Source organism: Protopterus annectens, chromosome 7.part0 (genome assembly GCF_019279795.1).
Source record: "Protopterus annectens isolate FY-2018-M chromosome 7.part0, PAN1.0, whole genome shotgun sequence".
Classification (NCBI taxonomy): domain Eukaryota; kingdom Metazoa; phylum Chordata; order Ceratodontiformes; family Protopteridae; genus Protopterus; species Protopterus annectens.
The window spans coordinates 1,168,314,373-1,168,337,463 of NC_056739.1; the positions used below are offsets into that span (position 1 = coordinate 1,168,314,373).

Sequence of the window (23,091 nt, forward strand, 5' to 3'; positions counted from 1 at the left end):
AATGTGGCTATTTTATATACTGTGTTTTATGAATCAGTGATTGGTGAAAGTTAAGGATACTTACAATAAAGACAAATTGATAAGAAGAAGTTCAATCTTCAGTAACTTATAAGACATCCACCTCAGACTTCAGGTCTCATGTCTTTATGTATACTAAGAAAAACAGTATCCAACTCCCTCCTCTTCTGAGCCAAAAAGATCTCCCCTTTTCTATTCCAACCAGCCAGAGCAGCCATTAGCAAAGAAGTTCTCCTTTCTCAACTTGGATATGGGCTCCCAATTTTTGCTTCTGCCTCCAAAAACAACATTGCCACACTCCAGACTATTTATAAAAACATCTGCCGATTCATCACAAACTCATCTCTCTGTGAGCATCACCCTAGAAAAAGCCAAATGGCTACCGATAAAATAAAGATCTAACCTACTTTTAGGATCCCTATAAACTACTCCAACTCCAAACATTTACTCCCCTTCCAGCTGGACTTCAAGAAAAAAACTCCTCATACAATCTAAAACACTACTCACAAGCCACACCAACTCTCATTACCCTTAGAACCGAAGTCCACAGCACTGCACATGCCTTCTCCTCTCAGGCACCTACTCTTTGGCAAGCTCTCCCCATTGACATTAAAAAAATCAACACTTATTCCGAATTCAGAGTGCAACTCAAAAAGTACTTCTTCATCCAAGCTAAATACCCTGCTCCAACACAGGACACATCACCTAACCTATCTTCTTTCTGAGTCTCTTCTCCTCTCTTAAAATCCACTGAAGATTGAACTAGTTTGGAAACTAATATATGTCTTCTACATTACACTCTGTCTGATTTAAATGGTACTGTGCTTCTTCACTAGAATGTGTATACACATTTTTTTCTACGCAAGTTGTCTAAACTACTATGTCATTGGTTGCATTTCTGTATTTTTGTTTGTGAACCTGAAATTGGTCAACATTGATCAGTGCAGTACCCGAGTAAACAAATATAATTAAATAAATACATAAATAAAACAATCCTTGCCCTCTCTGGTCCAATGAGACCACCAGGGTAGCTCTTTTTGCAAATAATTTAAACACCTCCTTTCTTGCCTGGTTCTGCTGATGGGATGAAACATCTGAAAAAGATAAGGGCACTATCTAGTGGGAATGTAAAGAAATAGGATGGTAACCATTGGACATCATCTCCCTGATCACTGCCTCCTCAGAGATCTTTATCCAGTCAAAAGCACAGGGAAGGAGACAATCAATGAACCATCGTTGATAGGGAATGGTCAGACACATAGCCAGAAGTGCTGTAATTTACACTTGATCACATGTTGACAGCCTCGAGGAATGGAAAAAATTCCATTACTTGGGCTAATGACTTCACAGACCAACAGTTAGAGATAACGCAACAACTTCTGGTGTTGAGACAAATGCGTTAACTGGAACATGAGTTGGTGGTAGCAGTCCTGCCTACTAGCAAAGAAATGCTGTACAGAATAAACTTTATCATGGCTGGTAAGAATCTGTCCAATCTTCTTCATAGCCTCAAGACATTAACACCTGGGCCAGTGGAGTGGTTATTTAAATGAAAAATAAAAAAAAAGTTGTCATGCTGTTGTCAGTAATCTCACAACTTGAGTATCCTGTTCTACAGCACTGTTGATCCTGCTGTTTCAGCCATCCCATCCATAACACTACAGGCCATGCAGACCATGAGGTTACTAAGACTAGGAGTAGTAGATGCTTTGTTATTGATCTCTTCCTATGGGAAGATTTAATCCAGCTTCTCTACAGCACAATGCACTTGTCTGACATGGCTCTCTGAAAATACAGCATGTGCATTATCAGAGTGAGCACAAAGAACACACACTTCCGGTTCCTAAATCTAACCATAATCAGTGATTCCATATTTAGAGAAGGGTAGACAGCTGGCCTCTGGTGTCAAGAAGCACTCCTCAGTGATGTGCAGAAATGGACAATAGATCTGGGAGACTGTGCTTACAATGAACACTCTGTGGGGACTGGAAAATCTAGTCAGCCTTCTTTGGAATGGGAACCATTATGTCAGGATTCTCCAATGGAATCTGTGCTAAGTATTTCAATATGTCTATTAAGGAATGGCCGGGGTATTTGGGCTGTTGAGGAAGATGACATTTCTTATAGTGTCTTCTTTTCATAAGTGCATGAACTCTGCAAATCTATTGTCATCTTGGCATGAAGAAGATACGCTTACAGCCTCTTCCTCATCTAAGTACTCTGGGCTTTTTTTGAATGAGTTTGGTATGAGGATTCCAACAGTCTCTTTAAAGTATATACTGGGTATGATTAGGGTGCAGAAAAAGTGAACCTTACGGGAGAGGTTAGCATTTTGGTGAAAGAGACAGAGGACTAAGTAAACCACATTGGAAGAATGGTGGGGTGAAGACTGTGTTATGGATCAGATGGCCTAGGGTAATGCCTCTACAGCTAAAAGTGAGTGAAGCCCATACACTGGTGATAATGGCACTGGAACACCAACTATATGAAACACGTCTCTATAGCTAAATATGAGTGATGGCCATACACTGGTGATAAGGACACTGGAACACCAACCTTATGAGCCACGTCTGTATAGCTAAACATGAGTAATGACCATACACTGGTGATAATGACACTGGAACACCAACCTTATGAGCCACATGTCTCTACAGCTAAAAGTGAGTGATGACCATACGCTGGTGATAATGAAACTGGAACACCAACCATATGGACCACTGATGGCACAGGCTGAAGATGAAAGTATGACCTCAGTCTGATGACACCAGTCGGACACCAACAAAAGGCAGACACTGGATAATGTAACATCAGTTGAGCAGAAGTCTGTCTCATCAATATCACAGGATATGAAATGGTAAGTGCATGAAAAATATCTACCTATTTGGGAATCAGGAAAAGATGCCTACTTCATTGTAGTTGGAAAAGAAATACAAATTAGCTGTAGGGAAGACAGCAGGAGACCACAGCACCTCTATCTTGTGGGCAGGAGTAGTACTTTCATAAATATTAGACCTACATTTAAACAGTGGCTTCTCAAGCATAAATGAAACTGTCCTTTAGAACATAAGGACTGTGCCCAATTAAACAGGAATTGTTCATAAGCAAATGAATATGGTGTCAAATTAGAGCAAAGAGTATGTAACAAGAGCTGCTGACCAATAAAATGAAGGTGCAAAAACCGACAGCTGAACTAACCCCCCCCCCCCAAATATTGGATTACTTTCCCTATTTATTGCAAGCAACTTGCATTCTTCATTCTTGAACAACACTTGTCATATACATTTTTCTTTTTATCTCCTGCAGTGTGTCCGCCCTATCCACAATTTCTGTAAGAAATGTTAAATGCATCCTCCAGTCTTTCCATGAAAAAGCAAATTACCATAAAACCCTGTAACAATGTTTTCCAAGCTCCTGAATTCCAAAGCAGAATATGGAGCTACACAACTGTCTAATAAATACATACTGCGCAAAACAGCAAAACGTCAAATAAAAGCATTGTCTTACATACCTTCAGGACAAACCAGCCACTGATGGGCAAAGTTACCAGTGTCAACAGTGCTACAAGCAAAGTTACAATCCCACTGCATATCCAGGATAGCAGCCCTTGAGACTTGTCTGTTAGAAAGAAAACATAAAAAGCAGAGTATGAATACCAGATATTGGTCACCAACAATTCTGGTGTCAATACCAGTTCCATCACTAAAACACAACACATTATTAATTTAAAACAGAAAGAAAGAGTCTAGTTACATGCATAAGGGAGAGGTAACCACCTCCTACTTAATGTTTTTGCTACATACCTTTGCAGTGTTGTGAATGCAAACAACAAAGGCCCTGTGCACAATTACACATATATGTTATGAAATAACAAGAAGCCTGTTAAATACCTTTCTTTATAACACGTGTTTCTATTAGTAGCTATAAGCCATTATAGAACCTTGGCCTAACCGAAAGTAACAGAGGATGCAGTGTCTTTAAGAAATATTGTACCAAAGTGAGGCTCCTTGTTATACATGCTGCCAGTTACCACATACATATACATACTGCCAGTTAAGAAATGGAAACGGATGATCCGCTGTGGCGACCTCTAACTTGAATAGCCGAAAGAAGATACATACTGCCAGTTAAATAAAATGAAATGTCATGATTTTTGTTTTAAGAATGATGGGGGCAGCTCACAAGAGTAATGATATCTTGGTTCAGAATGTCCACTGAAGTAGACCCAAGCCACAAACAGATTTTTTTTGCTGGAATGAATTTTAAAAATGTACTGCTGATGTCAATTACAAAGGCGGATACTTAAAACATAATAGTACATACAGATTTCTGTACCTGTAGTCATAGTACAATGCAGTGAAAGACAGTTAGACCACATGAATACTTTAAAGAGTGCAACTAGAAAGGAAATTTTAGGATATTAAAATGCAGGAACAGTTTTAATTACATTTGTAACTAAAACATGACTCACAAAGCAGCTGCAGTCAACAATTTATGCTGATGAGAAAAACTGCAAACACAACAGCACTGCAACCTATGCATATAAGCAAAAAGTAACATTAGTAAAACTCATACACCCACTTGTGAAAAACCATACAAATACAAAACTGCACAGAAAAGTGCACACACACACATATACATGAAGTAAAAGGCGTACATAAGCATGTGTGTGTATGTTTAAGTACATCCAAACAAAATAACTATACTAGCCCACACATACGTCACAAATAATTCCATGAAAAAATCTCACCTCTCAGGTCACTGTCGTCAATTTTTGGTACATAGTCATATGAACTACCAGCATCAGTGGAAAATAAAATGTTGGAACTAGTCCCTTTATACAACTCCGAGTTTATAGAGGGTTGGTTCCAGTCACCAAGAGGGACAGCTTGATAACCTGATTTCCCAAACATTACAAAGAATGACAAATATATGCTAGTATAAGGCTTCAGAAAGGGCAAAGCCACATTCAAATTGCAAATCAGTTTTGGTGAAATCCATATTTTCGATCTATAGTGCTGAACTTCATAAAGACCTGCAAACTAGAAAAACAGAAAATATGCAGCATAATAAAGATGCAATTGTTTCTCATCTCAGAGAATACAGCTTCTCCTCTTTCGGTATGCTGTAACACTTTGGTAAACAGTACTATTTCTGCAAATCCATGTGTATACACAGACTGTAAACAGCACTACAGGATGCAGCCAACAGAAATTTTGACAGGAAGAAAATTCAGATCCTTTTGAATTTGGCATTCTCAGGTCATTTTATGCTGCTTTTCATTTACATAAAACATTTGTGAAAAAGGTATCCCTTTCTCTGAAAAATGACTCCATACACAAGCAGCTCTGCTTTCTGATCAGTTTACTGTAGATATCTCCATTCTGAACTAAAATGTAGCACACTTCTCACAGATTACAAGAAGGAATGAGTGAATAAAAATCCACTCAAGCTTCGCTTTCACCATTACTACCAGGAAGTTGTTAAACATTACCAGACATGCTCACTAAACACTGCCTCTGGTCCTTGCAGGAGTGTAAACAACTAATACGCTGTAATCTGAGAGTGCAATTTCTTAATCAGCAAACCCTATTTTCTTTCACTTATCAGCCAGGACCAACAAGTGATCTGTCTTGTTCTCTTAGGCATAATGTCCTTCCTTATAGGTACAAATTTAAGTTTCTTAAGTTATATTTGTGCTTTTTCATTATGTTTCTTTTAATTCAGAAATGTTATAATGTTCACTTTGTAATATCACAGACTGGTTTCCTCCTTTTGCCTGTAGACAGAGTAATATAGTTCTCTCTACAAATTTAAAAAAAATACAGAAAGATAAGAGAAAAGCAAAACAAACAAAAAAGAAAGAAACATAAATCAGTACGTAAATGTGATCTATCAATATTTTTCTTTACCTCTGTTTCCATGAGATTCAATAACATTTACGCTAAGTGCACACAATCTATATTCAAGAACATCCCTACCACATTTTTGTGCTTTCTAGTCACTCAGAAAGATTATATTAAGTAAATACAGTCTACACTTTGTGGTAATTTTTATGAATCCCCCTAAGTGTTTAAAGCTGCAAGAAAATCAGTAGAAAAACTAAAATTAGGAAGAAGAAGGTATGAGTTATGCTTGTGTTATCTATTCACTCAGAACAGTGTACACTTAGTGTAGGCATTAATGAATCCCAGGGCTTGCGTAAACATACATATACGATAAATATGTAAATGCGGGATTTTACATTTCTCCTATATTAAATATATTTTTTCTTGTAAACATAGTTTTCAATAATTTTGGATATGGCATGTTTCCTGTAACATTTTCTGTCTGAATCATTCATAAATACGTTTCCCGTTTTGTGTTGTGCTTTCTTCCATCCCACTTGCTTGTGTATGTATTCAGGATGTTTAGGCACAGCTGTCTGCTTCTCAGTGTGCTGGCCCGTTAGACTCGGTAACGCCTACAGTGCCAGAGGCCTTTGAGTAATCCAGCATTTCCCAATATCATCTGTAGGATTGCCCCTCCTACTTCTTATGGAAATGTAATTGAAAGTGTATCTATTTCAGGAAAGGGGGTATCATGGACACAAATGCTTTCCATGCCATTTGCTGTGTATTTGCACAGAATAACAATGAATCACCATCAGTGGACCAATCAGCAGTTGAGTCTCACTGTGATAAACATCCAGGATGGGGGCACCAGGTAATGTGGTGGGGGTGCTGTGGAGCCCTTTTGCCTAGCGCACCAGTTGAGCTAGGGATGCTCCTGGTGATAAAGTTTTGATAACTGTTATGAAATGAGAACTGACCAGGAATGTAAGCTGTAGGAGACTTCTAGTATTGTAGGCAGCAGTTTTGTTTAGTTCCCTTTCATCCATGTGAAATTCAGAAGGTAGACAACAGGAAAATTAAAATAAAATCTGAGAATGAAACTCACGGCATGACTAAAGCGAACAGCGACTTGCTTTTGATTTGCCTGATAACTCATGTTTTACAGTAAATATAATTAAACTGATGCAACATGCAAAGGGGATCAACTTACGGGTTGTCATGTACAGTGGACTGATGCAGGAGTCAGACAAATGTCAAGATTTTAAGGATCTTCTAAGAATTCAGAGAGGTAACAACTAAACAAATGCTGAGCTGGAATGTTTGGGATAGGATTAAAACGAGAGTCTTACCTATAAAAGTGTCCATGCACACAAGACTAACTTGCACTAAAGCCAATTCAAGTGGCATTTGAGAAAGCCAGACACTTGGAAAACAAAAGGTACAAGTCAAACATGAAGATTGATGGGCTCCAGGAAATATACAGAAGGAGAGCACTTAATTTTATTTCAATAAGGTAAAACATGGACAAGTGCATATGACATATAAGCCAAAGCCAGCATTACAAATTACCAAGCCGTTATCCCTAAAGGAGATATTTTTGTCGTACAAATACAAGGAAATATCAGAATGAATTCATTGTATGTGTTTGACAAAAATCACTGCATCTGCGAGTGAAGAAACAGAGTGAATATTGACACTTGAGACTGCAGAAACCAGAATGACAAATCACCTGAGGTTGGAGAGAGGACTCAAACATGCAAGGGCTAAAAGATGGTTCAGTGAGTTTATTTAAAATCAGATAGCATGAATGACAATGTAAGAAATGAAAATAAAAACAGAAGCTAATGTGAAGTAAGTGAAACTGTTAAAATATGAGACTAAACGGAGCTTATATTAATATTGGGTTTTCAGAATCCCTCTGAACAGTTTATGGTCTTTAAATGTCAAAAAATGTAAAAAAATCACAGTATTTCCAGAAGCAAATAGTTTCCTGTACAGATGTTAGATTTTTCTGAACATTCTTTTCAGTTTGTTTTCTATTCTTTGTGCATGTACTGTACTCTGCATATTTCTTTGAAAAGAAAATATTTTAACTTGTGTTGTATTGTTTATCTTTCAATGTTTGTGGCTGACATTTTACTCAGCTTAATAATTTACACAAGTTAGTGGTTCTTACAGCTGTGTGGTGTCCAGCCTATGAAAGATGACAATTCAGAGGTAATGCTGACTATTTGGATATGTAAAGGTTGGCTTTTGTAAACGAGAGCAGTTAGGTCTGTTCTGTTGTTAGTGTTAACTAACTGGTGCCAATGTACCATAAACATGTTAAGTAATGGATAACATTGTGTGTACGTGCAAAATCATTTTGCTCCAGTTTTAATTATTTACTTCCACAATGTTGGAACTTTGCTAAGGTCAGATTGAGCAGAACACAGCAATAAACTGAGTCGTCACTGGAATGTATTTTATTCTAACAAGTTAGTTAAATCCTTTCATTTTAAAACTTCATACAAAACTTGTTCCGAACTAATAGCCTCATAATTGAAGTACTTAAATCATGTAACTTGAACCACCGGATCAGAAGATGAATTAATAAAAGCGAAATATATAACTAAAGCAAGCAAAACATCTCATAAATATACAGTGTTAATAACTACATCGTTAAATGAAATATTAAAAAGTGTTATAGTCCATCTGCCTTTAATTTTAATAAATGGTTAACTGAAATGGAGTGATTAATCCTGGGAAATGCTATGGCATTTAATTTCATCTGTCTTCTTACTTTATGCTTTCTAACAGCATTTCCCATGCATCTCCATAATCCAAATCAGCACCATCAATGGAAGCCAAATTTGAATTTATGAAAGCTTAACAAAGTAATGAATTTCTAAAATGGTCTTTCCATGGTTCCAAGGGTATTCACTAAGTGCCTGGCTCTGGCCATTGCTTTCTGCAGGCTTCAAAGAGTACAAATATTCTCTTATCTGGTTAATCTACTCCTTCAGGCTACTCTCCTTTCAGGTTCCTGCAGGATCTGCACTTCACCAGGCTCCTGTTGCACAGCCTGGGGTTCACCAGAAATCTCCAGAAATCTGTCAGGATCATATCTTCCTGGGATGTAGGATTCAAACTCTTCGAATTCTGACTTCTCTGCCTGATCCCAAGGTACTATCTCTAACCACCCTTGTCTCTCCTGTCTGTCATGCCTGCCAGGGAATTTTAGAGGGCTCTGGGATTTATGATCTCAACCATCCTCATGCTTCTTTTCGCCAAGCTTCACATGCAGAAGTTTCAGTGGTTCCTGCAATCATTGTGACTTCAGAATTCCCACCCACTGGAGTTTCCACTTCCCTTACTTCCTTGTCTAAAACTCGAGCTTCAGTGGTGAATTCAACACATATCTCTCAATCCTGGCATCTCATTCTAGTGTCCTGGTCCCTCTCAGTAGCTCGCTCTTTACAGATGCCTCTGATCAAGGGTGGGGGGGCTGCTATGAGCTGTATGAGAGTTCAGGGTCTCTGGCCCCCTCATAAATGACTGAATCACATTAACATCAGAGAGATCTCAGCCCTTATCTTTACTCTCCAGGGTTTCCACTCCCTTTGGTCCCCAAGCCTTTAAAGGGTATATACAGACAACACCACAGTCGTGTGATACATGAAAAAGCAGGGGGCACAAGGTCTTATCTTCTTTGCAAACTAGCCCTTCTTGCCTGGGATCTAGCTATCGAAATGCAGGTTTCTCTGCGGTCAGTTTACATTTTTTCAGAACAAAACCTGGTGGCAGGCTGACTAAGCAGGTCCAGGGCACACCCTCACAAATGGATGCTTCAAAGAAAGGTGTTTCTGGACATAGTTTGTTGGTAGGTATCATTCAAGTGGATCTCTTTACCTCCCTTCTGCTCTTCTGTGCTTTGGCTCCAGAACCCCAAGTCCTCTGGCTTGGAAGGTGGATACTATGTCTTTTAACTGGAAGGGAATGATCCTCAATGCTTCTTCTCCTCTTCAATTTCTTCCCAGGGTCCTGTACAAAATCAATCAGGACTCTCCAAGAATCTTACTGGTGAGTCCCTTATGGCCCAGGCAGCACTGGCTCCCCCCTCTTCTTTCATCTCGCCAATGGCAGTCATCACAAATTATTTCACCAACTGGATCTTCTCACACAAGACAAAGGGCCTCTCCTTCACCACCACCAGTTTCCATTTCAGTTGACACTGTGGGTGGTAGGATTTCAATACCCTTTTGACACCAGTTTTCTGAGGATGCGCTTAGGGTTCTGCAGGAGGCCAGCAAACGCAATACCAGAAAATCACTTATGTCCAGATGGAAGAGATTTTCTGTCTGGTGTCTTAAACTTCACCAGGATTCCTTTTCTGTGGGACTCCCTTTGGTTCTCTCTCACTTGTGTGAACTGATCCATGCTAGCTTAGCAGATTATTCTGTCAAAGCTTACTTGTCAGCAATCTCTGCATGTCCACTCTTGGATCCTCTGTTGGACTCTAGTTTTGAGGTTAAACAATTTCTGAAAGGTGTCCTGCACATCAGACCACCAAGGAAGCCTATCCCTCCTTCTTTGGACCTTAATTTTGTTCTTAAGAAATTGACTCAGGCTCCCTTTGAGCCTGCTGCTTCTTCTTCTCTGCAACATTACATTTGGAAGACTGTTTTATTAGTTTCCCTAACCTCCACCAAGAGAGTTTCTGAACGTTAAGCCTTGATGGCTCTTTACCTTTTTTTGATTTTTCATAGGGACAGGGTGTCTCTTCATACTAATCCTTCTTTTATACCAAAGGTTGTCAAATAATTGCCCCCAATCAGTCTACTCAGGTTACTTCCCTTTTTCCTTCTTCACAATATGCTTGTGAGAAAGTTCTGTATACCTTGAGTCTTCATAGATGTCTCAGGTATTATTTAGATTAGGAAAAGCTATATGTAAATCTGAGTAACTTTTTGTTTATTTTCATGCCAGTACATTTGGGTTGGCAGATTCTAAGCAAACTATCTCCTCCTGGATTTCAAAAGCCATTTCTGTTTGCTATTCCTTTCATGGCAAACAACTTTCTGCCTCTGTGTGGGCCCATTCTATCAGGCAGTGGTCTCCTCTAGAACTTTCTTCAAGATTTGGACACCAGTTCCATTCTTGAAGCTGCTCCTTGGTCCTTTGTGCACACCTTCACTAAACATTACATGTTGGATGCCATTTCCAGAACCAGGGCAGGATTTACCAAGGCTATCCTTCATGGGTTTTTGGACAGGTCCTCTTTCTTTCCTCCTCCCATTCCTTACAGTAGCTTTTGTACTCTCTCACAAGTTATGAGTACTTCAGCAGTGATATCAAAGGACATAGTACAGTTGGGTAAAATCTTACCATAACAGTAGATGTCCTTCTCTTCACTGTTGCAGTATTCAGTCCCTCCCTCCTGCCCCCTGCCTGGCCAAGGGGTCTTTGGCCTTCTCCTTGGGCATCTCCTTTTTCCCTGGATGCACGTTCTCCTTTCTCCTGGGGTGGCTCTAGGTCTCCTGGGGTACTTCATTTCTGAGTTTGAAGCATCCATAAGTTACCTTTATGTCTTATGTCGATGCAAGGATCATACATCTGACGTATGACACTTGTAAGAGTTAAAGGCTTTGGTATCTGGACGGACATAGGGCTATCCTTGGCAGGAGATCCCATAGGTTATAGATACTGCAACAGGTAAGAGAAGGATGTCTACAGTTATGATAAGATTTTATTCAAATGTACTTTGCTAATGCTTATTTATAGGCAGATGTGGGTAAAAAAAGTTATGGCCCATATTTAACAAAATATTAGATTTAAAATAAGGAGAACTACTAGTAATAGGATACATCAGACATCTTTTGAGTAGCTTGGACTCACCAGGTTTTAAAACATGAACCTCTTAATTTTTTTGGAATTTATTAACTGACTAAAAGAACATAGAGATCACATCATTAAATGTATTTGTCATACTCCATGGCTGTAACTAAGAGTAAAACAAACACTGACTTGTGGTAGTTAGCACTTCACATAAGCACTAATTATTTCTGAAAGCCCTCCCTCCATATTCCTATAAAGATATCATGAGTGTGGATACCTCACTTTTGATTTTCTTAGAAATAGCAGTATCTGTCAGCCTGGGAAGACATGGTCGATAGGCCATGCTGCTTTGCTAGAGGTGGTCTGCACCTGTCTTCTCTAGGTTTTCAGACACTGGCAAAGGTGCTTGCCTCTCCCATAATGCCCTTTTTAGGCAATGTCAAAACAACAAAATTTCCAATATAACAAAATCCACTTGAGACAAACTTGGGGTTCTGTTGCTTAATGTTTGGAGTCTAAACATGAAACTGCACTTACTGGAAGCACTCCTCACCTTGGAAGATGCTGATATCTGTGCAGTCACTGAGACATGATTCAACGTCATGGACAGCACCTCAGCCATGCAAAGCTACAATGCCTTTCCCACAGGGGTATAGCCACAAATTTGTATTTTGTACTCAGACCTTATGGTGTTGCCCCTGACAGCCACCTATCATTCAAAAAATGTATCCAATTCTCAAAGTGCTACCCCTGTGCATGTCAAAAAGGGACTGTTTATTTTCAGCTGTTGCTATTTGCAACCATGAAATGGTTACTTTAGAGGTGCATTCTTCTCAGGATAGCATATTTTGTATAGCATTGTATAGTATACAATAGTTTAGAGAGTTCTAAACCTTCTGTGCTGTTTGAACTATAAACATTATTTGAGATACTCAGGAAGAAAATGTACGCACTTGAGTACAGTGAGTATGCCTAGTTACATCTTTGCTTTCACATGTTCAGACCTCAAAATGAACATGAAAGAACCAAAGGTGGAGGTGTATCCATCTTCATTAAAGCCAAGTACAGCTCGAGATTGGTCAAACAGTATGACTCTCTCAAACTACTCTTGCTAGCTATAGCTCCCCCACCATGAACCACGAAAAATACACTGCATACCTGGACTTACTGGAGTCACTCACCATACAGCCCAACAGCTTACTCATGGGAGATTTCAGCTAAAATTCCATCGACTGGGTGACAGACATGAGTACGAACATGCTCGCCCAGAGGTTCCTGGCCTTTGTCAATACAAATGCTCTGGAACAGATAGTCTGCACCTCCACAAGGGGCTCAAATGTCCTACGCATGTTCCAGACCAGCATGAGGGGTCACTACACTCCCCCCTTTGTGATGCCCTCCCTGGTGAGGTCAGACCATAAATCAGTCTTGTTGGAAGTAACTACTGAACCTGTCATCAGCACAAGAGAAAAAAAAATAAAAAAAGTTTTCCAAAGCAAACTACAGCCTAAGTGATGGTATAAAAAGTTTTATACCCTTGCAATCACAGACAACAATGACTGCTATGCAGAGTTGTACACAAATGCCCTGTATAAACACTTAAGCAACTGTATAGACTCAGTTGTGCCTGAATATATTAAAACCAGGTCCTCCCAAAAAAAACAAGCCACCCTGGTGGACCTCAAGTATAAAAAGGTTATATAACAAAAGGAAGAAACTGATGTCTAAGAACAAGAGAGAACTGGCTCAGCAGAGGAAGAATTCCCTCCTCAGCTTGAACAAGCAAATCAGAAATCTTGTAAAGTCTTCTAAAGCTAATTACAAAGGCAAAACAGCATCCCTAGCTAAGGATAATTATAAGCCATTCTTTAATTATGTCTGAAATCTAAAAGGGAATGTCCAGTTGTGTACCGAACTGGTAGTAGATGGTACCATTCATACTATACTGGAAAAAATTGTCAACCAGCTAGCTAACAGATTTGGGGACCCCCCAGTTGGAATGCCCAGTTGTGTACCGAACAGGTAGTAGATGGTACCATTCATACTATACTGGAGAAAATTGTCAACCAGCTAGGTAGCAGATTTGGGGAAAACTTCACCCCCCCCCCCAGTCCCCACCAGCCATATCTCAAAGTATACGCAACAGCAGTCCTCTGCCTAGTATCTCTATAGATCAGGTCATATCTGTGCTCTCCAAGGCCAAAAACACAGCCTCATTGTGACCATATAACATCCCAGGTTGTTTATTAAGCAATCTAAAACAGGACCTAGCAGACCCCCACTTGGTGTTCTATTTAACCATAGCCTGAGAACTGGCTTTGTTCCAGCAGAGTGAAGAACAGCAACAGTAATCCCCTTGCACAAAGGGGGCCATCAACTGACCCTGGGAACTATAGACCCATAAGTCTAACCAGCCTCATCTGCAAGGCCATGGAAAGAATCATCATGGAGTTTGTCAAGAAGGACATAGGCGATCTTCAAATTCTAGACACAACCCAGTCTGTCTTCATTAAGGGTGGATCATGCTTATTAAGCTTGGTACACTTCTTTGAGAAAGTCAACACATCCCTAGATGTAGGTAAGACAGTGCATACTCCCTATCTTGACCCAGCCAAGGCTTTTGATACAACCCCCCCACTCAGGTATCATCGAGAAACTCTCCCAGCTAGGGATTATAAGCGGTCCAAATGGAAAGATGATAAGTCAGAAAGCAAAGGAGAGTAGTATTAATGAAATTGAATTCATCCTCAAGTCTTGGCAAGTACTTTCATGAAGTAGACCCTGTTTTTCACAAAATCTCACCAAGATGACACTGATATATAGACTGTATTTATATAGCATATATTATGGACAGAAGTAGGTCCAAAATTAAAAAAAAAGATACCTGGTGCATAAAACCCAGGATAAAAACGTATCCAATCCTGGTAGGTGCACTGGTGCCAAGACTGGAAAAAATGACAGTGTAGAATCCTCAAAATACAGAAACATTCCTATAATGGGGCCAGACCAGGCCCGGGGGAATGATGCCCCCCCCCCCATTTTAGAAGGAAGCAGCACTCCATAAAAATCACAAAAATTGATAAGCCAAAGAAAAGCCATAAAGATGATAGTGTGGACTGTTGAGGATAAGAAAGAAATTATGTATTGTTACTATTATGCAAAAAGCCCAGAATTTCCAGACACAAGATATACAAAAAGATTAAGAGAGAAATTAGAGGAAAGAAAAATAATTCCACAAGAAAAACTGCAGAAGCCACAAATAAAAATGTGTGTTCATTAATACAACAGATTTGTGAAAAACAGTATATAGAGCAAGAAAATGTGATCTGTTTGGAAAAAGAAGCATCTGAGGAAGTCCAAAAATATAAACAACAAAACCTAGAGATGTTTGAAAAATATAAAAAAGAAATATGGACATGGGAAAGAAAGAGAGATTTGATATGGTGCAATATTTATGCAAAGATGAAGGCCAAATTAATCAATAGAAGAAGGCAGTCCCAAAGATATTCAAAGAGAAATACAGGGAAAGGCATCCAGATATGGAAAATTTCACAATAAATAAATAATATCACAAAGAGGGAATGTAGAAAAGAAGATTAGTAAAGTAGAAGTTAAACATATAGAAGCTGAAGTTATGGAATGCTTGCTAAGTGAAGGAGTTGGTGTAGAAGGTCTAACACAGCTTATATCACAGCATGATGGATTGAGTCCCCAGAGTAAGGAGAAACAGGAACATCAGGAGACATCTGAAGAAGAAATATGGACATGGGAAAGAAAAAGAGATTTAATATGGTGTAATACCTATGCAAAGGAGAACTGCGATGGTGGTGTTGCAGTAGCGTTGTCACCTCACAGTAAGACATTGTCCTGTTTGATTCTCAGCTAGAGGGTCTTCTGTGGGGAGACATACGTGAATGGGCATACCTTCATTGAAGGTTGTGCATCAGGGCCGGCAACTCGTCATGTAAAAATCTACTGCCAATCATTAGCGGACCGGAGTTCTGCTGTGGTGACCCCTAACCAGGAAAAGCCAAAAGACACAACAACAACCTATGCAAAGGAGAAAGCAAAATTAATCAATATAAAAAAGAGCAGCACCAAAGATATTTGAAGAGAATTACAGGCAAAGGAATCCAGACATGGAAAACTTCACTATCCAAAAAATAAGAAGACAAAAAGGAAAAGAAGAAAAGATCAGTAATGGAGACGTTAAAGAAATAGAAACTGGGGTTACGGGGTACCTGCAAAGTGAAGGAATTAGTGTTGTTGTTGCGCCTTTCGGCTTTTCCTGGTTAGGGGTCGCCACAGTAGAAACTCCGGTCTGCCAATGATGGGCAGTAGATTTTTGCATGCCAAGTTGCCGGCCCTGACGCACAACTTTCAATGAAGGTACGCCCATTCACGCATGTCTCCACACAGAAGATGCTCTAGCTGAGAATCGAACAGGACAACATCTTACTGTAAGGCGACAACACTACTGCAGCACCACCATGGCAGTAAAGTGAAGGATTTAGTGTAGACAATCTAATTCAGAGTAATGGACATCCAAATTAAGGGGAAACCAGTGGAACGGGAAGCAATTAGTCAGGTGCCATATGAAGATATTTTGGAGCCTTCCACAGGAAACCAGGATAAATGGTCACTTGAAGCTGGACAGCAAGGGGAGGAAGAGGAAACTGTGGAAACTTTGATGCTGTCAATGCTGAGGAGTGATAGGCCAGTGAGTTCCCATATGACAGAGCAATAGATGGCACAGGATGAAATTGAAGAGAAGGTGCTACAGGAAGTTGCTATAGAACTTTCTATAGAATGCCCTAAGAAAATGGAAAACAAAAAAATGTGCCCTCAGTTTAGAAGAAACTGAGCTAAGAGAAGAGTAACTTGATTTAATAGAGATAGACATATTAAGATCAATGAAAGAAATAGACTGCAGAAGGTCAATAAAACCCAAAAAGTCAGAAGTTTGATAAAACAAATTAGGACTATCCATAGAGGTCCATGAGATGTAACAGAAGTAAACAGGATATATTACTGTGCAGCTAAATTAATAACAGATAAAATTCTACCACAAGAACACAGGGTAGTAAGGGAAAGGAAGGGGAGAAATCGAATACCATCACGGAAGTAATGAATAGAGAAAACTATAAAACAGTTAAGAAGTGTCACTGTTAGAGGAGTCTAGAAGAGGGAACAGATCAAAGAAAATACTCAGAAAGATAGATGTGATGAAAGCCATGTGCAATATTATAACAGATCAGGATCTATCATGCACTATCACAAATAATAAACTAAAAATATCAGCAGAGAAAAATATAAAGGAAAAGTAGAAAATAAGCAATTTATTGACAACCCCAAAAAGTTTTATAGAGAATTGGGAAACAAAGTAAAAGGAATTGAAAGACCACCCAAAAAAGGAGAAACAGATACATTTTGGAGAAGTATTTATGAAGATTCTGTCGAACATAAGAAAGATGCTAAATAGATAGAAGAAGTAAAAGAAAATATAATAAGTTCAAAGGTACAGGATATGAAATGGGTTGATGTAACAGCTAGAGAGATAAACAAAGTTAAGAAAAGCTTCTAACTGGAAAACACCAGGCCCAGATGCAATACTTAACTTCTGGTTAAAAGTATTTAACATCTTTGTATGAAGATTTAGCCATGAGTAAGAACTATTTATATGTGCATCCTGAACAGACACCATCCTGGCTAACAACAGGAAAAACAATGCTCCTAAGAGTGAACAAGACCAATAACGTGCTTTCCGATGACGTATAAACTATACACCGGAACTGATGCTGACAGAGTTTATAGTCATTTAGAAGAAAACTCAATCACGGCAATAGAACAAAAGGGCAATAAAAGAAAGTCATATCAAACAAAGGATCATTTATTGCTGAATAAAGTCATTATGGAGATCTGTAAAAAGGGGAAGAATCTAAATATGGCATGGATTGACTACAAAAAAGCATTTGATACTATCCCACATCCATGGATAAAAGAGTGCTTAAAAATGTATAAGATACATCCTACACTTATCAACTACATTATAGTGATCATGAAACAGTGGCAGACCACTTTGCAATTAAGCCATAATAAAGGGAAAATTATTTTTATTTCAGGGATAAAAATCCAAAGGGAGATATTCAGGCTGACTCCCTGTCACCTCTACTATTCTGTCTTGCCCTTAACCCATTACGTTGTCTACTTAACAACTTAACAGATTAGGCCATGGTTATAATTTGACTCCTGGAAAGCAACAAAGAGTAAAGACTTCTCATCTTCTCTTTGTTGATGATTTAAAACTGTAGAGCTCCTCAGACGAGGAACTGAAAGCACAACTGCAAGTTATCAAACCTTTTTCAGATGATACCAGAATGTCATTTGGTTTTGATATGTGTACAAAAGTAACCTTTAAAGCAAGAAAACTGCAGCATCAAGAAAACATCAGTTTGGGACAAGAATGTGATATAAAAGAACTTGAACAAAAGGGAGTGTCTAAATATTTGGGAATTGATGATGGATCAACAATAAAACATGAACAAATGCGAATAAAACTTAGTAAGGAATATTTTAGAAGACTTTAATCCTGAAAACGTATAGTTTTGGAGTGATTGACTGGCCCCAAAATGTGTTGGATAGATTACATAGGAAAACAAGAAGGATGCGTCATGCTCACCAAATGATTTATAAAAATCAATGCATACCAAGGTTATATGTTCCCCGTTCTGAAGGAGGTATGGGCCTCCTTGAAATTGATTACATGTATAGATCTGCAGTCGTGGGACTGCACATATATCTGCTGACCTCACAGGACCCAAATGTAGTGAAACTTTTGTAACATGAGGAGGATAAATCTAAGATCTAAGATGACTTCCCTGCTTCGTCTAGCAGAAGCATATCGATGTTAAGCAGGAATGGAAATCAAACAAGAAGGAGTTAAAAATCAGACTGCAACTAAATGTGCCAAAAAACAAACAAAAGAATATAAGGTGAAGGATCAGATGAGAAGGCAAGAAATGTGAAAAATGCATAAATATAGTTGCAAGTATAGAAAACTTTTGGAAGAACCTCATGTTCATCAGGATCGAATGCAGGAATGCTTAAGGAGAGGCAAATTCAAACAAAAAGATGAAAGATTAATATTGATGGCCCAAGGCAGTGGACTACACACACGTTGGTTTACAGAGTCCATTGAACATGTGGAAGAAACAGATAAATGTAGGTTTTGTAAAGCAGAATTGGAAACAGTCGCACACCTCATTGCTGGTTGTGACACACAAATGGCAGAAGGACTGTACACTGAAAGACATAACATAATAACAATAACCATGACAGGCGCTGCAAAGACTACTGCTGGCACTGAAGTAGCTGAAAAACACTGGAAACATGAGCCACAAAGCATCATAGAAAATGATGAAGTTTACATCACATGTGATCATCCATTACCAACAGTTCAAAAGACAGAAGTGAGAAAGCCAGATATAGTGATCCATGAAAACAAGACAAAAATAGCATTGATCATAGAAATTGCTACACCCAGTGACTACAGTGTCTTGCAAACAGAAAGACACAAAGTCATAAATATCAGGATTTGCAAGCCGAAATCAGAGCAATGTGGAAGAAAGATATCCAGACAGTTCCAACTGTAGTAGAAGTAGCGGGTCTTATAAAAAAGAGTATACAATATGTTACCAATACATGTTACTCCATATGAATTGCAGAAGGGGTCATTACTGGGCCCATTGCAGGTGCTGCAAAGAGCACTGCTGACTGACATCAAAGATTACTAATTTCATGAACTTTAATCGTACTTTGACTTAGGAAACGGGTCCATTCCTGTCATGGTATTAGAAACCCAAAAGACTTGGAGAAATTAAAAAAACTAGGGATTAACCCTTACGTGACTTGATGGATAGCCAATTGACTCACCAACAGAACACATACTGTCCAAGTTGGTGACTCCACCTCTACCAGTAGACCTATCACCAGTGGAGTACTACATGGGCCCTTTACTGTTTGGAATCTATTTCTGGAAAGTTCAAGTTAAAGTAGACAGCCTTTGGCTTACCAAGTTCATTGATGATTGCAAATTGGGTGCAATCGAGTCCTCCAAGGATGTTAACATATTATAGGAGGGAAAAAATCACCAATGTGTTGTTGTGTAAACGTCTCACCAAACAAATAAACTAGAGTAAAGCAGTCCAAAAAAGTAGAATGATGAGATGACACCAGGCTCTCAGCATAAAATGAACAATCTTTTATTTTAAAACAACATAAGTGCTTTCACAGCTCTTGCTGCTTCTTCAGATGTCAACATGCTGAGAGCCTGGTGTCATCTCATCATTCTACTTTTTGGACTGCTATATTATAGGAGGGGCTAACACAGACAAATGACTGGTGCCAAAGTCACGGACTAAAACTAAATGCAAATAAGTGCATTATTATCCCCTTCAGCAAAGCAGAATTCCCTGCTAATTACAATATTAACAGCACCCCCCCTGCAAAGTTCAAACCCAGTCGGGAGAGGTCTGTGAACACAAGTAGATAGCAATCTGAAGTTCGACCACCAAGTTTTCACAGTGGTAAGGAAAGCCTTCTATGTTGTGCATCTCATACGTATGAGCATCACATCCAGGTCTAAGGATGTTACAACTCCACTGTACTTGACCCTCACCAGACCATTAATAGAGTACAATGCTCCCTTTTGCATGTACCTCACCAGACACCTGCAGCAGTTGGAGAGACCACAGAAGCTTCTCACCAAGAAAATACAGGGCTTCCAAACCATGGCTTATGTGGAGAGACCGAAAGCCCGGTCACTATACTCTGTATCATATAGGTTGCTGAGAGGTGACTTGTGCCTGGCCTACAGGGCAGTCTCTGACCCTGCACTGATGGATATGCTGCACATCTGCAAGTCAAATGGCGCAAAAGTCACTCACACTAGGGATCTTAACCTAGCCTGTGACATTAGCAGAAAATGCTGAAGAGACAAATATATCTCCCAAAGATTGCCGCTACTCTGCAATAAGCTTCCAATTCATGTGAAGCACAGCTCCTCACAGACCCTATACAAGCACAACCTAGATAAATGGATGGGAGACCGCAAATTCACACCAGTTGTGGCACCCATGTCCCTCATGAACAGGGGCAGTCAGTGTTTACTATAGACTCGCTCTGTGAATTACGTCCATCTAACCAAGGACAATTAAGGCAACTCAGGATTAACATGGCTGGGCTTGTAAGGGCTCTAGGGACACTAGCCTAGTAACCTCCTATGAACTTATGAACCTAAAAGTCTTACCTCATAACTAGGTTGAAAAATGAGTATAAGCTTTTATGATGTGATTATGATGCCAGAACTACATCTGTGTGTTACATTTCATATCAATGATACCTTTCCTAAGAATTAAAGCATTCCAGCTGAAGTATATACAAAATTATCACTCCCTGCTTTGAATATGCTTTCAGCAATATTTAAAATGCTTTATCCTCTACGAATATTACAAATTCTTGGCATTGCTATTAGACCACAGTGGTTATGAAACCTAGAAAAGCTCTCAGTCCCTGTTCTTCATACAAACCGATACTTAATAAATGCTGACTACAAAATGTTTATGAAGATAATTGATAGAAGGTTAAAACTATGTATGTCATAACTATTTCACTCCAGTAAAAATGTGTTTTTTTTTTTTTTCTTGGAGATTTAAGGAATCACAGATAAAGAGAAAACATTTATTTTCTGTTCTCACAAAGAAACATCAAACTCTCATTTCTGCTGACTATTTTCACAGAAATTCTTATCTAGAGCATTTTATATACTAGAGGAATTATTGAATACTTTGCCTACTGCTAAGGCTACTTATTTGAGATGTTCTACAATAAAATTTTACCAGGTGTCTTATGTTTCTGAGTGCTTCTCACGGAACAATATCCAGTTGCAAATTCTACTTTGTTATTGGATATTGTAGTCAGATAAGATGGCTGCTTTTAATCAGTTTATACTTTGTAATGCCCCATCTCTAGATGTGATAATAATATTCAGTATCTTATGTTGGCAGCCACAAGGAAATGTATTTTCAGGGTATGGAAAAGGACATGTCCAAATTAGGAATGGTTGACTTTGGTCTGTCAAATATATACAGCTTTAGAAATGTGAATTTTAAGCTGCAGCCCAAGTTATCTGCATTGGTAAGTAAAGTTTCAGAAAAATGGATGAGGATAGTAGATCAGATGTTGGAAGATAAAATAGGGACATTTCACCTTATTGTGTAAGTCAGAAAATGTAGGCATTATGTGTTGTATTTAAATTAGTAATTATAGGCAGTGTGTAGAAAGACTTTGTAAACAGTTATTGCCCTTGTTATATTATACAGTAGAAACAACTCTAACACGTTGACTTGTATGAAATCTTGTTGCAGTTGGTTGGCTTGCCTAACTAGGACTCCTTTCCCTCCCGTTCATTTGTTTTCTTTCCTAATCCAGTCTTCTGTGTTAAGATTAAACTTTAATAAAATTGTATTGAGAAATATAAAAGAGAGATGTGGAAGAAGTGAAGTTGAGTTAGAAAAAATAAGTTTAAACAAGCATTCCTTTGAACCTTGTGGTTTACCAGTATGAAGCAGTTATAACAGTCACCATCAGAACCAGTCCTAAACATTGCATATGGACAGCAGCTGCCATGGTGCAGTGGAGAAAGAGCAGGTTCTAACACTGAAGGTCTCTGTGTCCGTAATGTCCTCAAACAGCTATGTAGGCTTCACTTTGATCATGAAGAGGGACTGAACTCTCATGAAGTATCAGCTGTATGTCAGACAGGTGACAGTAGAAAGGTTACTAAGTCATTTTGGCATGAAGAACTGGTCAGCCATTTTACTGCATCAATATGCAAATTGTTAAGTCTTGGATGCCAGAGAGCTTAAAACAGCACCACAGGAATGTAGTAGCTGGTGCAATGTGATGCAACAGCAGTAACAGGTAGGATGGCCAGTGTGATACTCCAATAGCAGCAGGAAGAATCAGTGGTAACACACTCCAGAGCTTGAGATGGGATATAAAGCGTGAATGTACAGCAACAGCTTCACATGTGATGTGCAGTGTGACCTCCCAGCAACTTCACATAAGATGTGCAGTGTGACTTTCCAGCAGCAGATGCAATGTGCATCATGACACATCATGACACTCCTGCAGCAGGTGAAATGTGCATCATGATGCATCATGACATCCCTGCAGCAGATGAAATGTGCATCATTACGCATCATGACACCCCTGCAGCAGATGAAATGTGCATCATGAGTCATCATGACACCCCTGCAGCAGGTGAAATAAGAAAGTAAATGGTATGTACAAAATGATAAAATAGGAGCATCAGGTGTTAGGTGCAGCATGACACTCTTCTACATCGGCAGAGGACACATGAAGA

The 23,091-nt window shown here is 39.0% G+C and overlaps 1 protein-coding gene across 1 annotated transcript in view; it reads right to left on the reverse strand.

Moving 5' to 3' along the window:
* Nucleotides 1-5,514, reverse strand: part of STOML1 (stomatin like 1) — a 76,487-nt gene extending 70,973 nt beyond the window's left edge. Inside the window, exons 1-2 of the mRNA XM_044077763.1 lie at nucleotides 4,766-5,514; nucleotides 3,527-3,633 (exon numbers count right to left, since the gene is read on the reverse strand). Coding sequence (XP_043933698.1) covers nucleotides 3,527-3,633; nucleotides 4,766-4,928 — 270 coding nt within the window. The 5' untranslated portion in view covers nucleotides 4,929-5,514. The remainder of the gene's footprint in view (nucleotides 1-3,526; nucleotides 3,634-4,765) is intronic.
* Nucleotides 5,515-23,091: the final 17,577 nt, after the last annotated feature.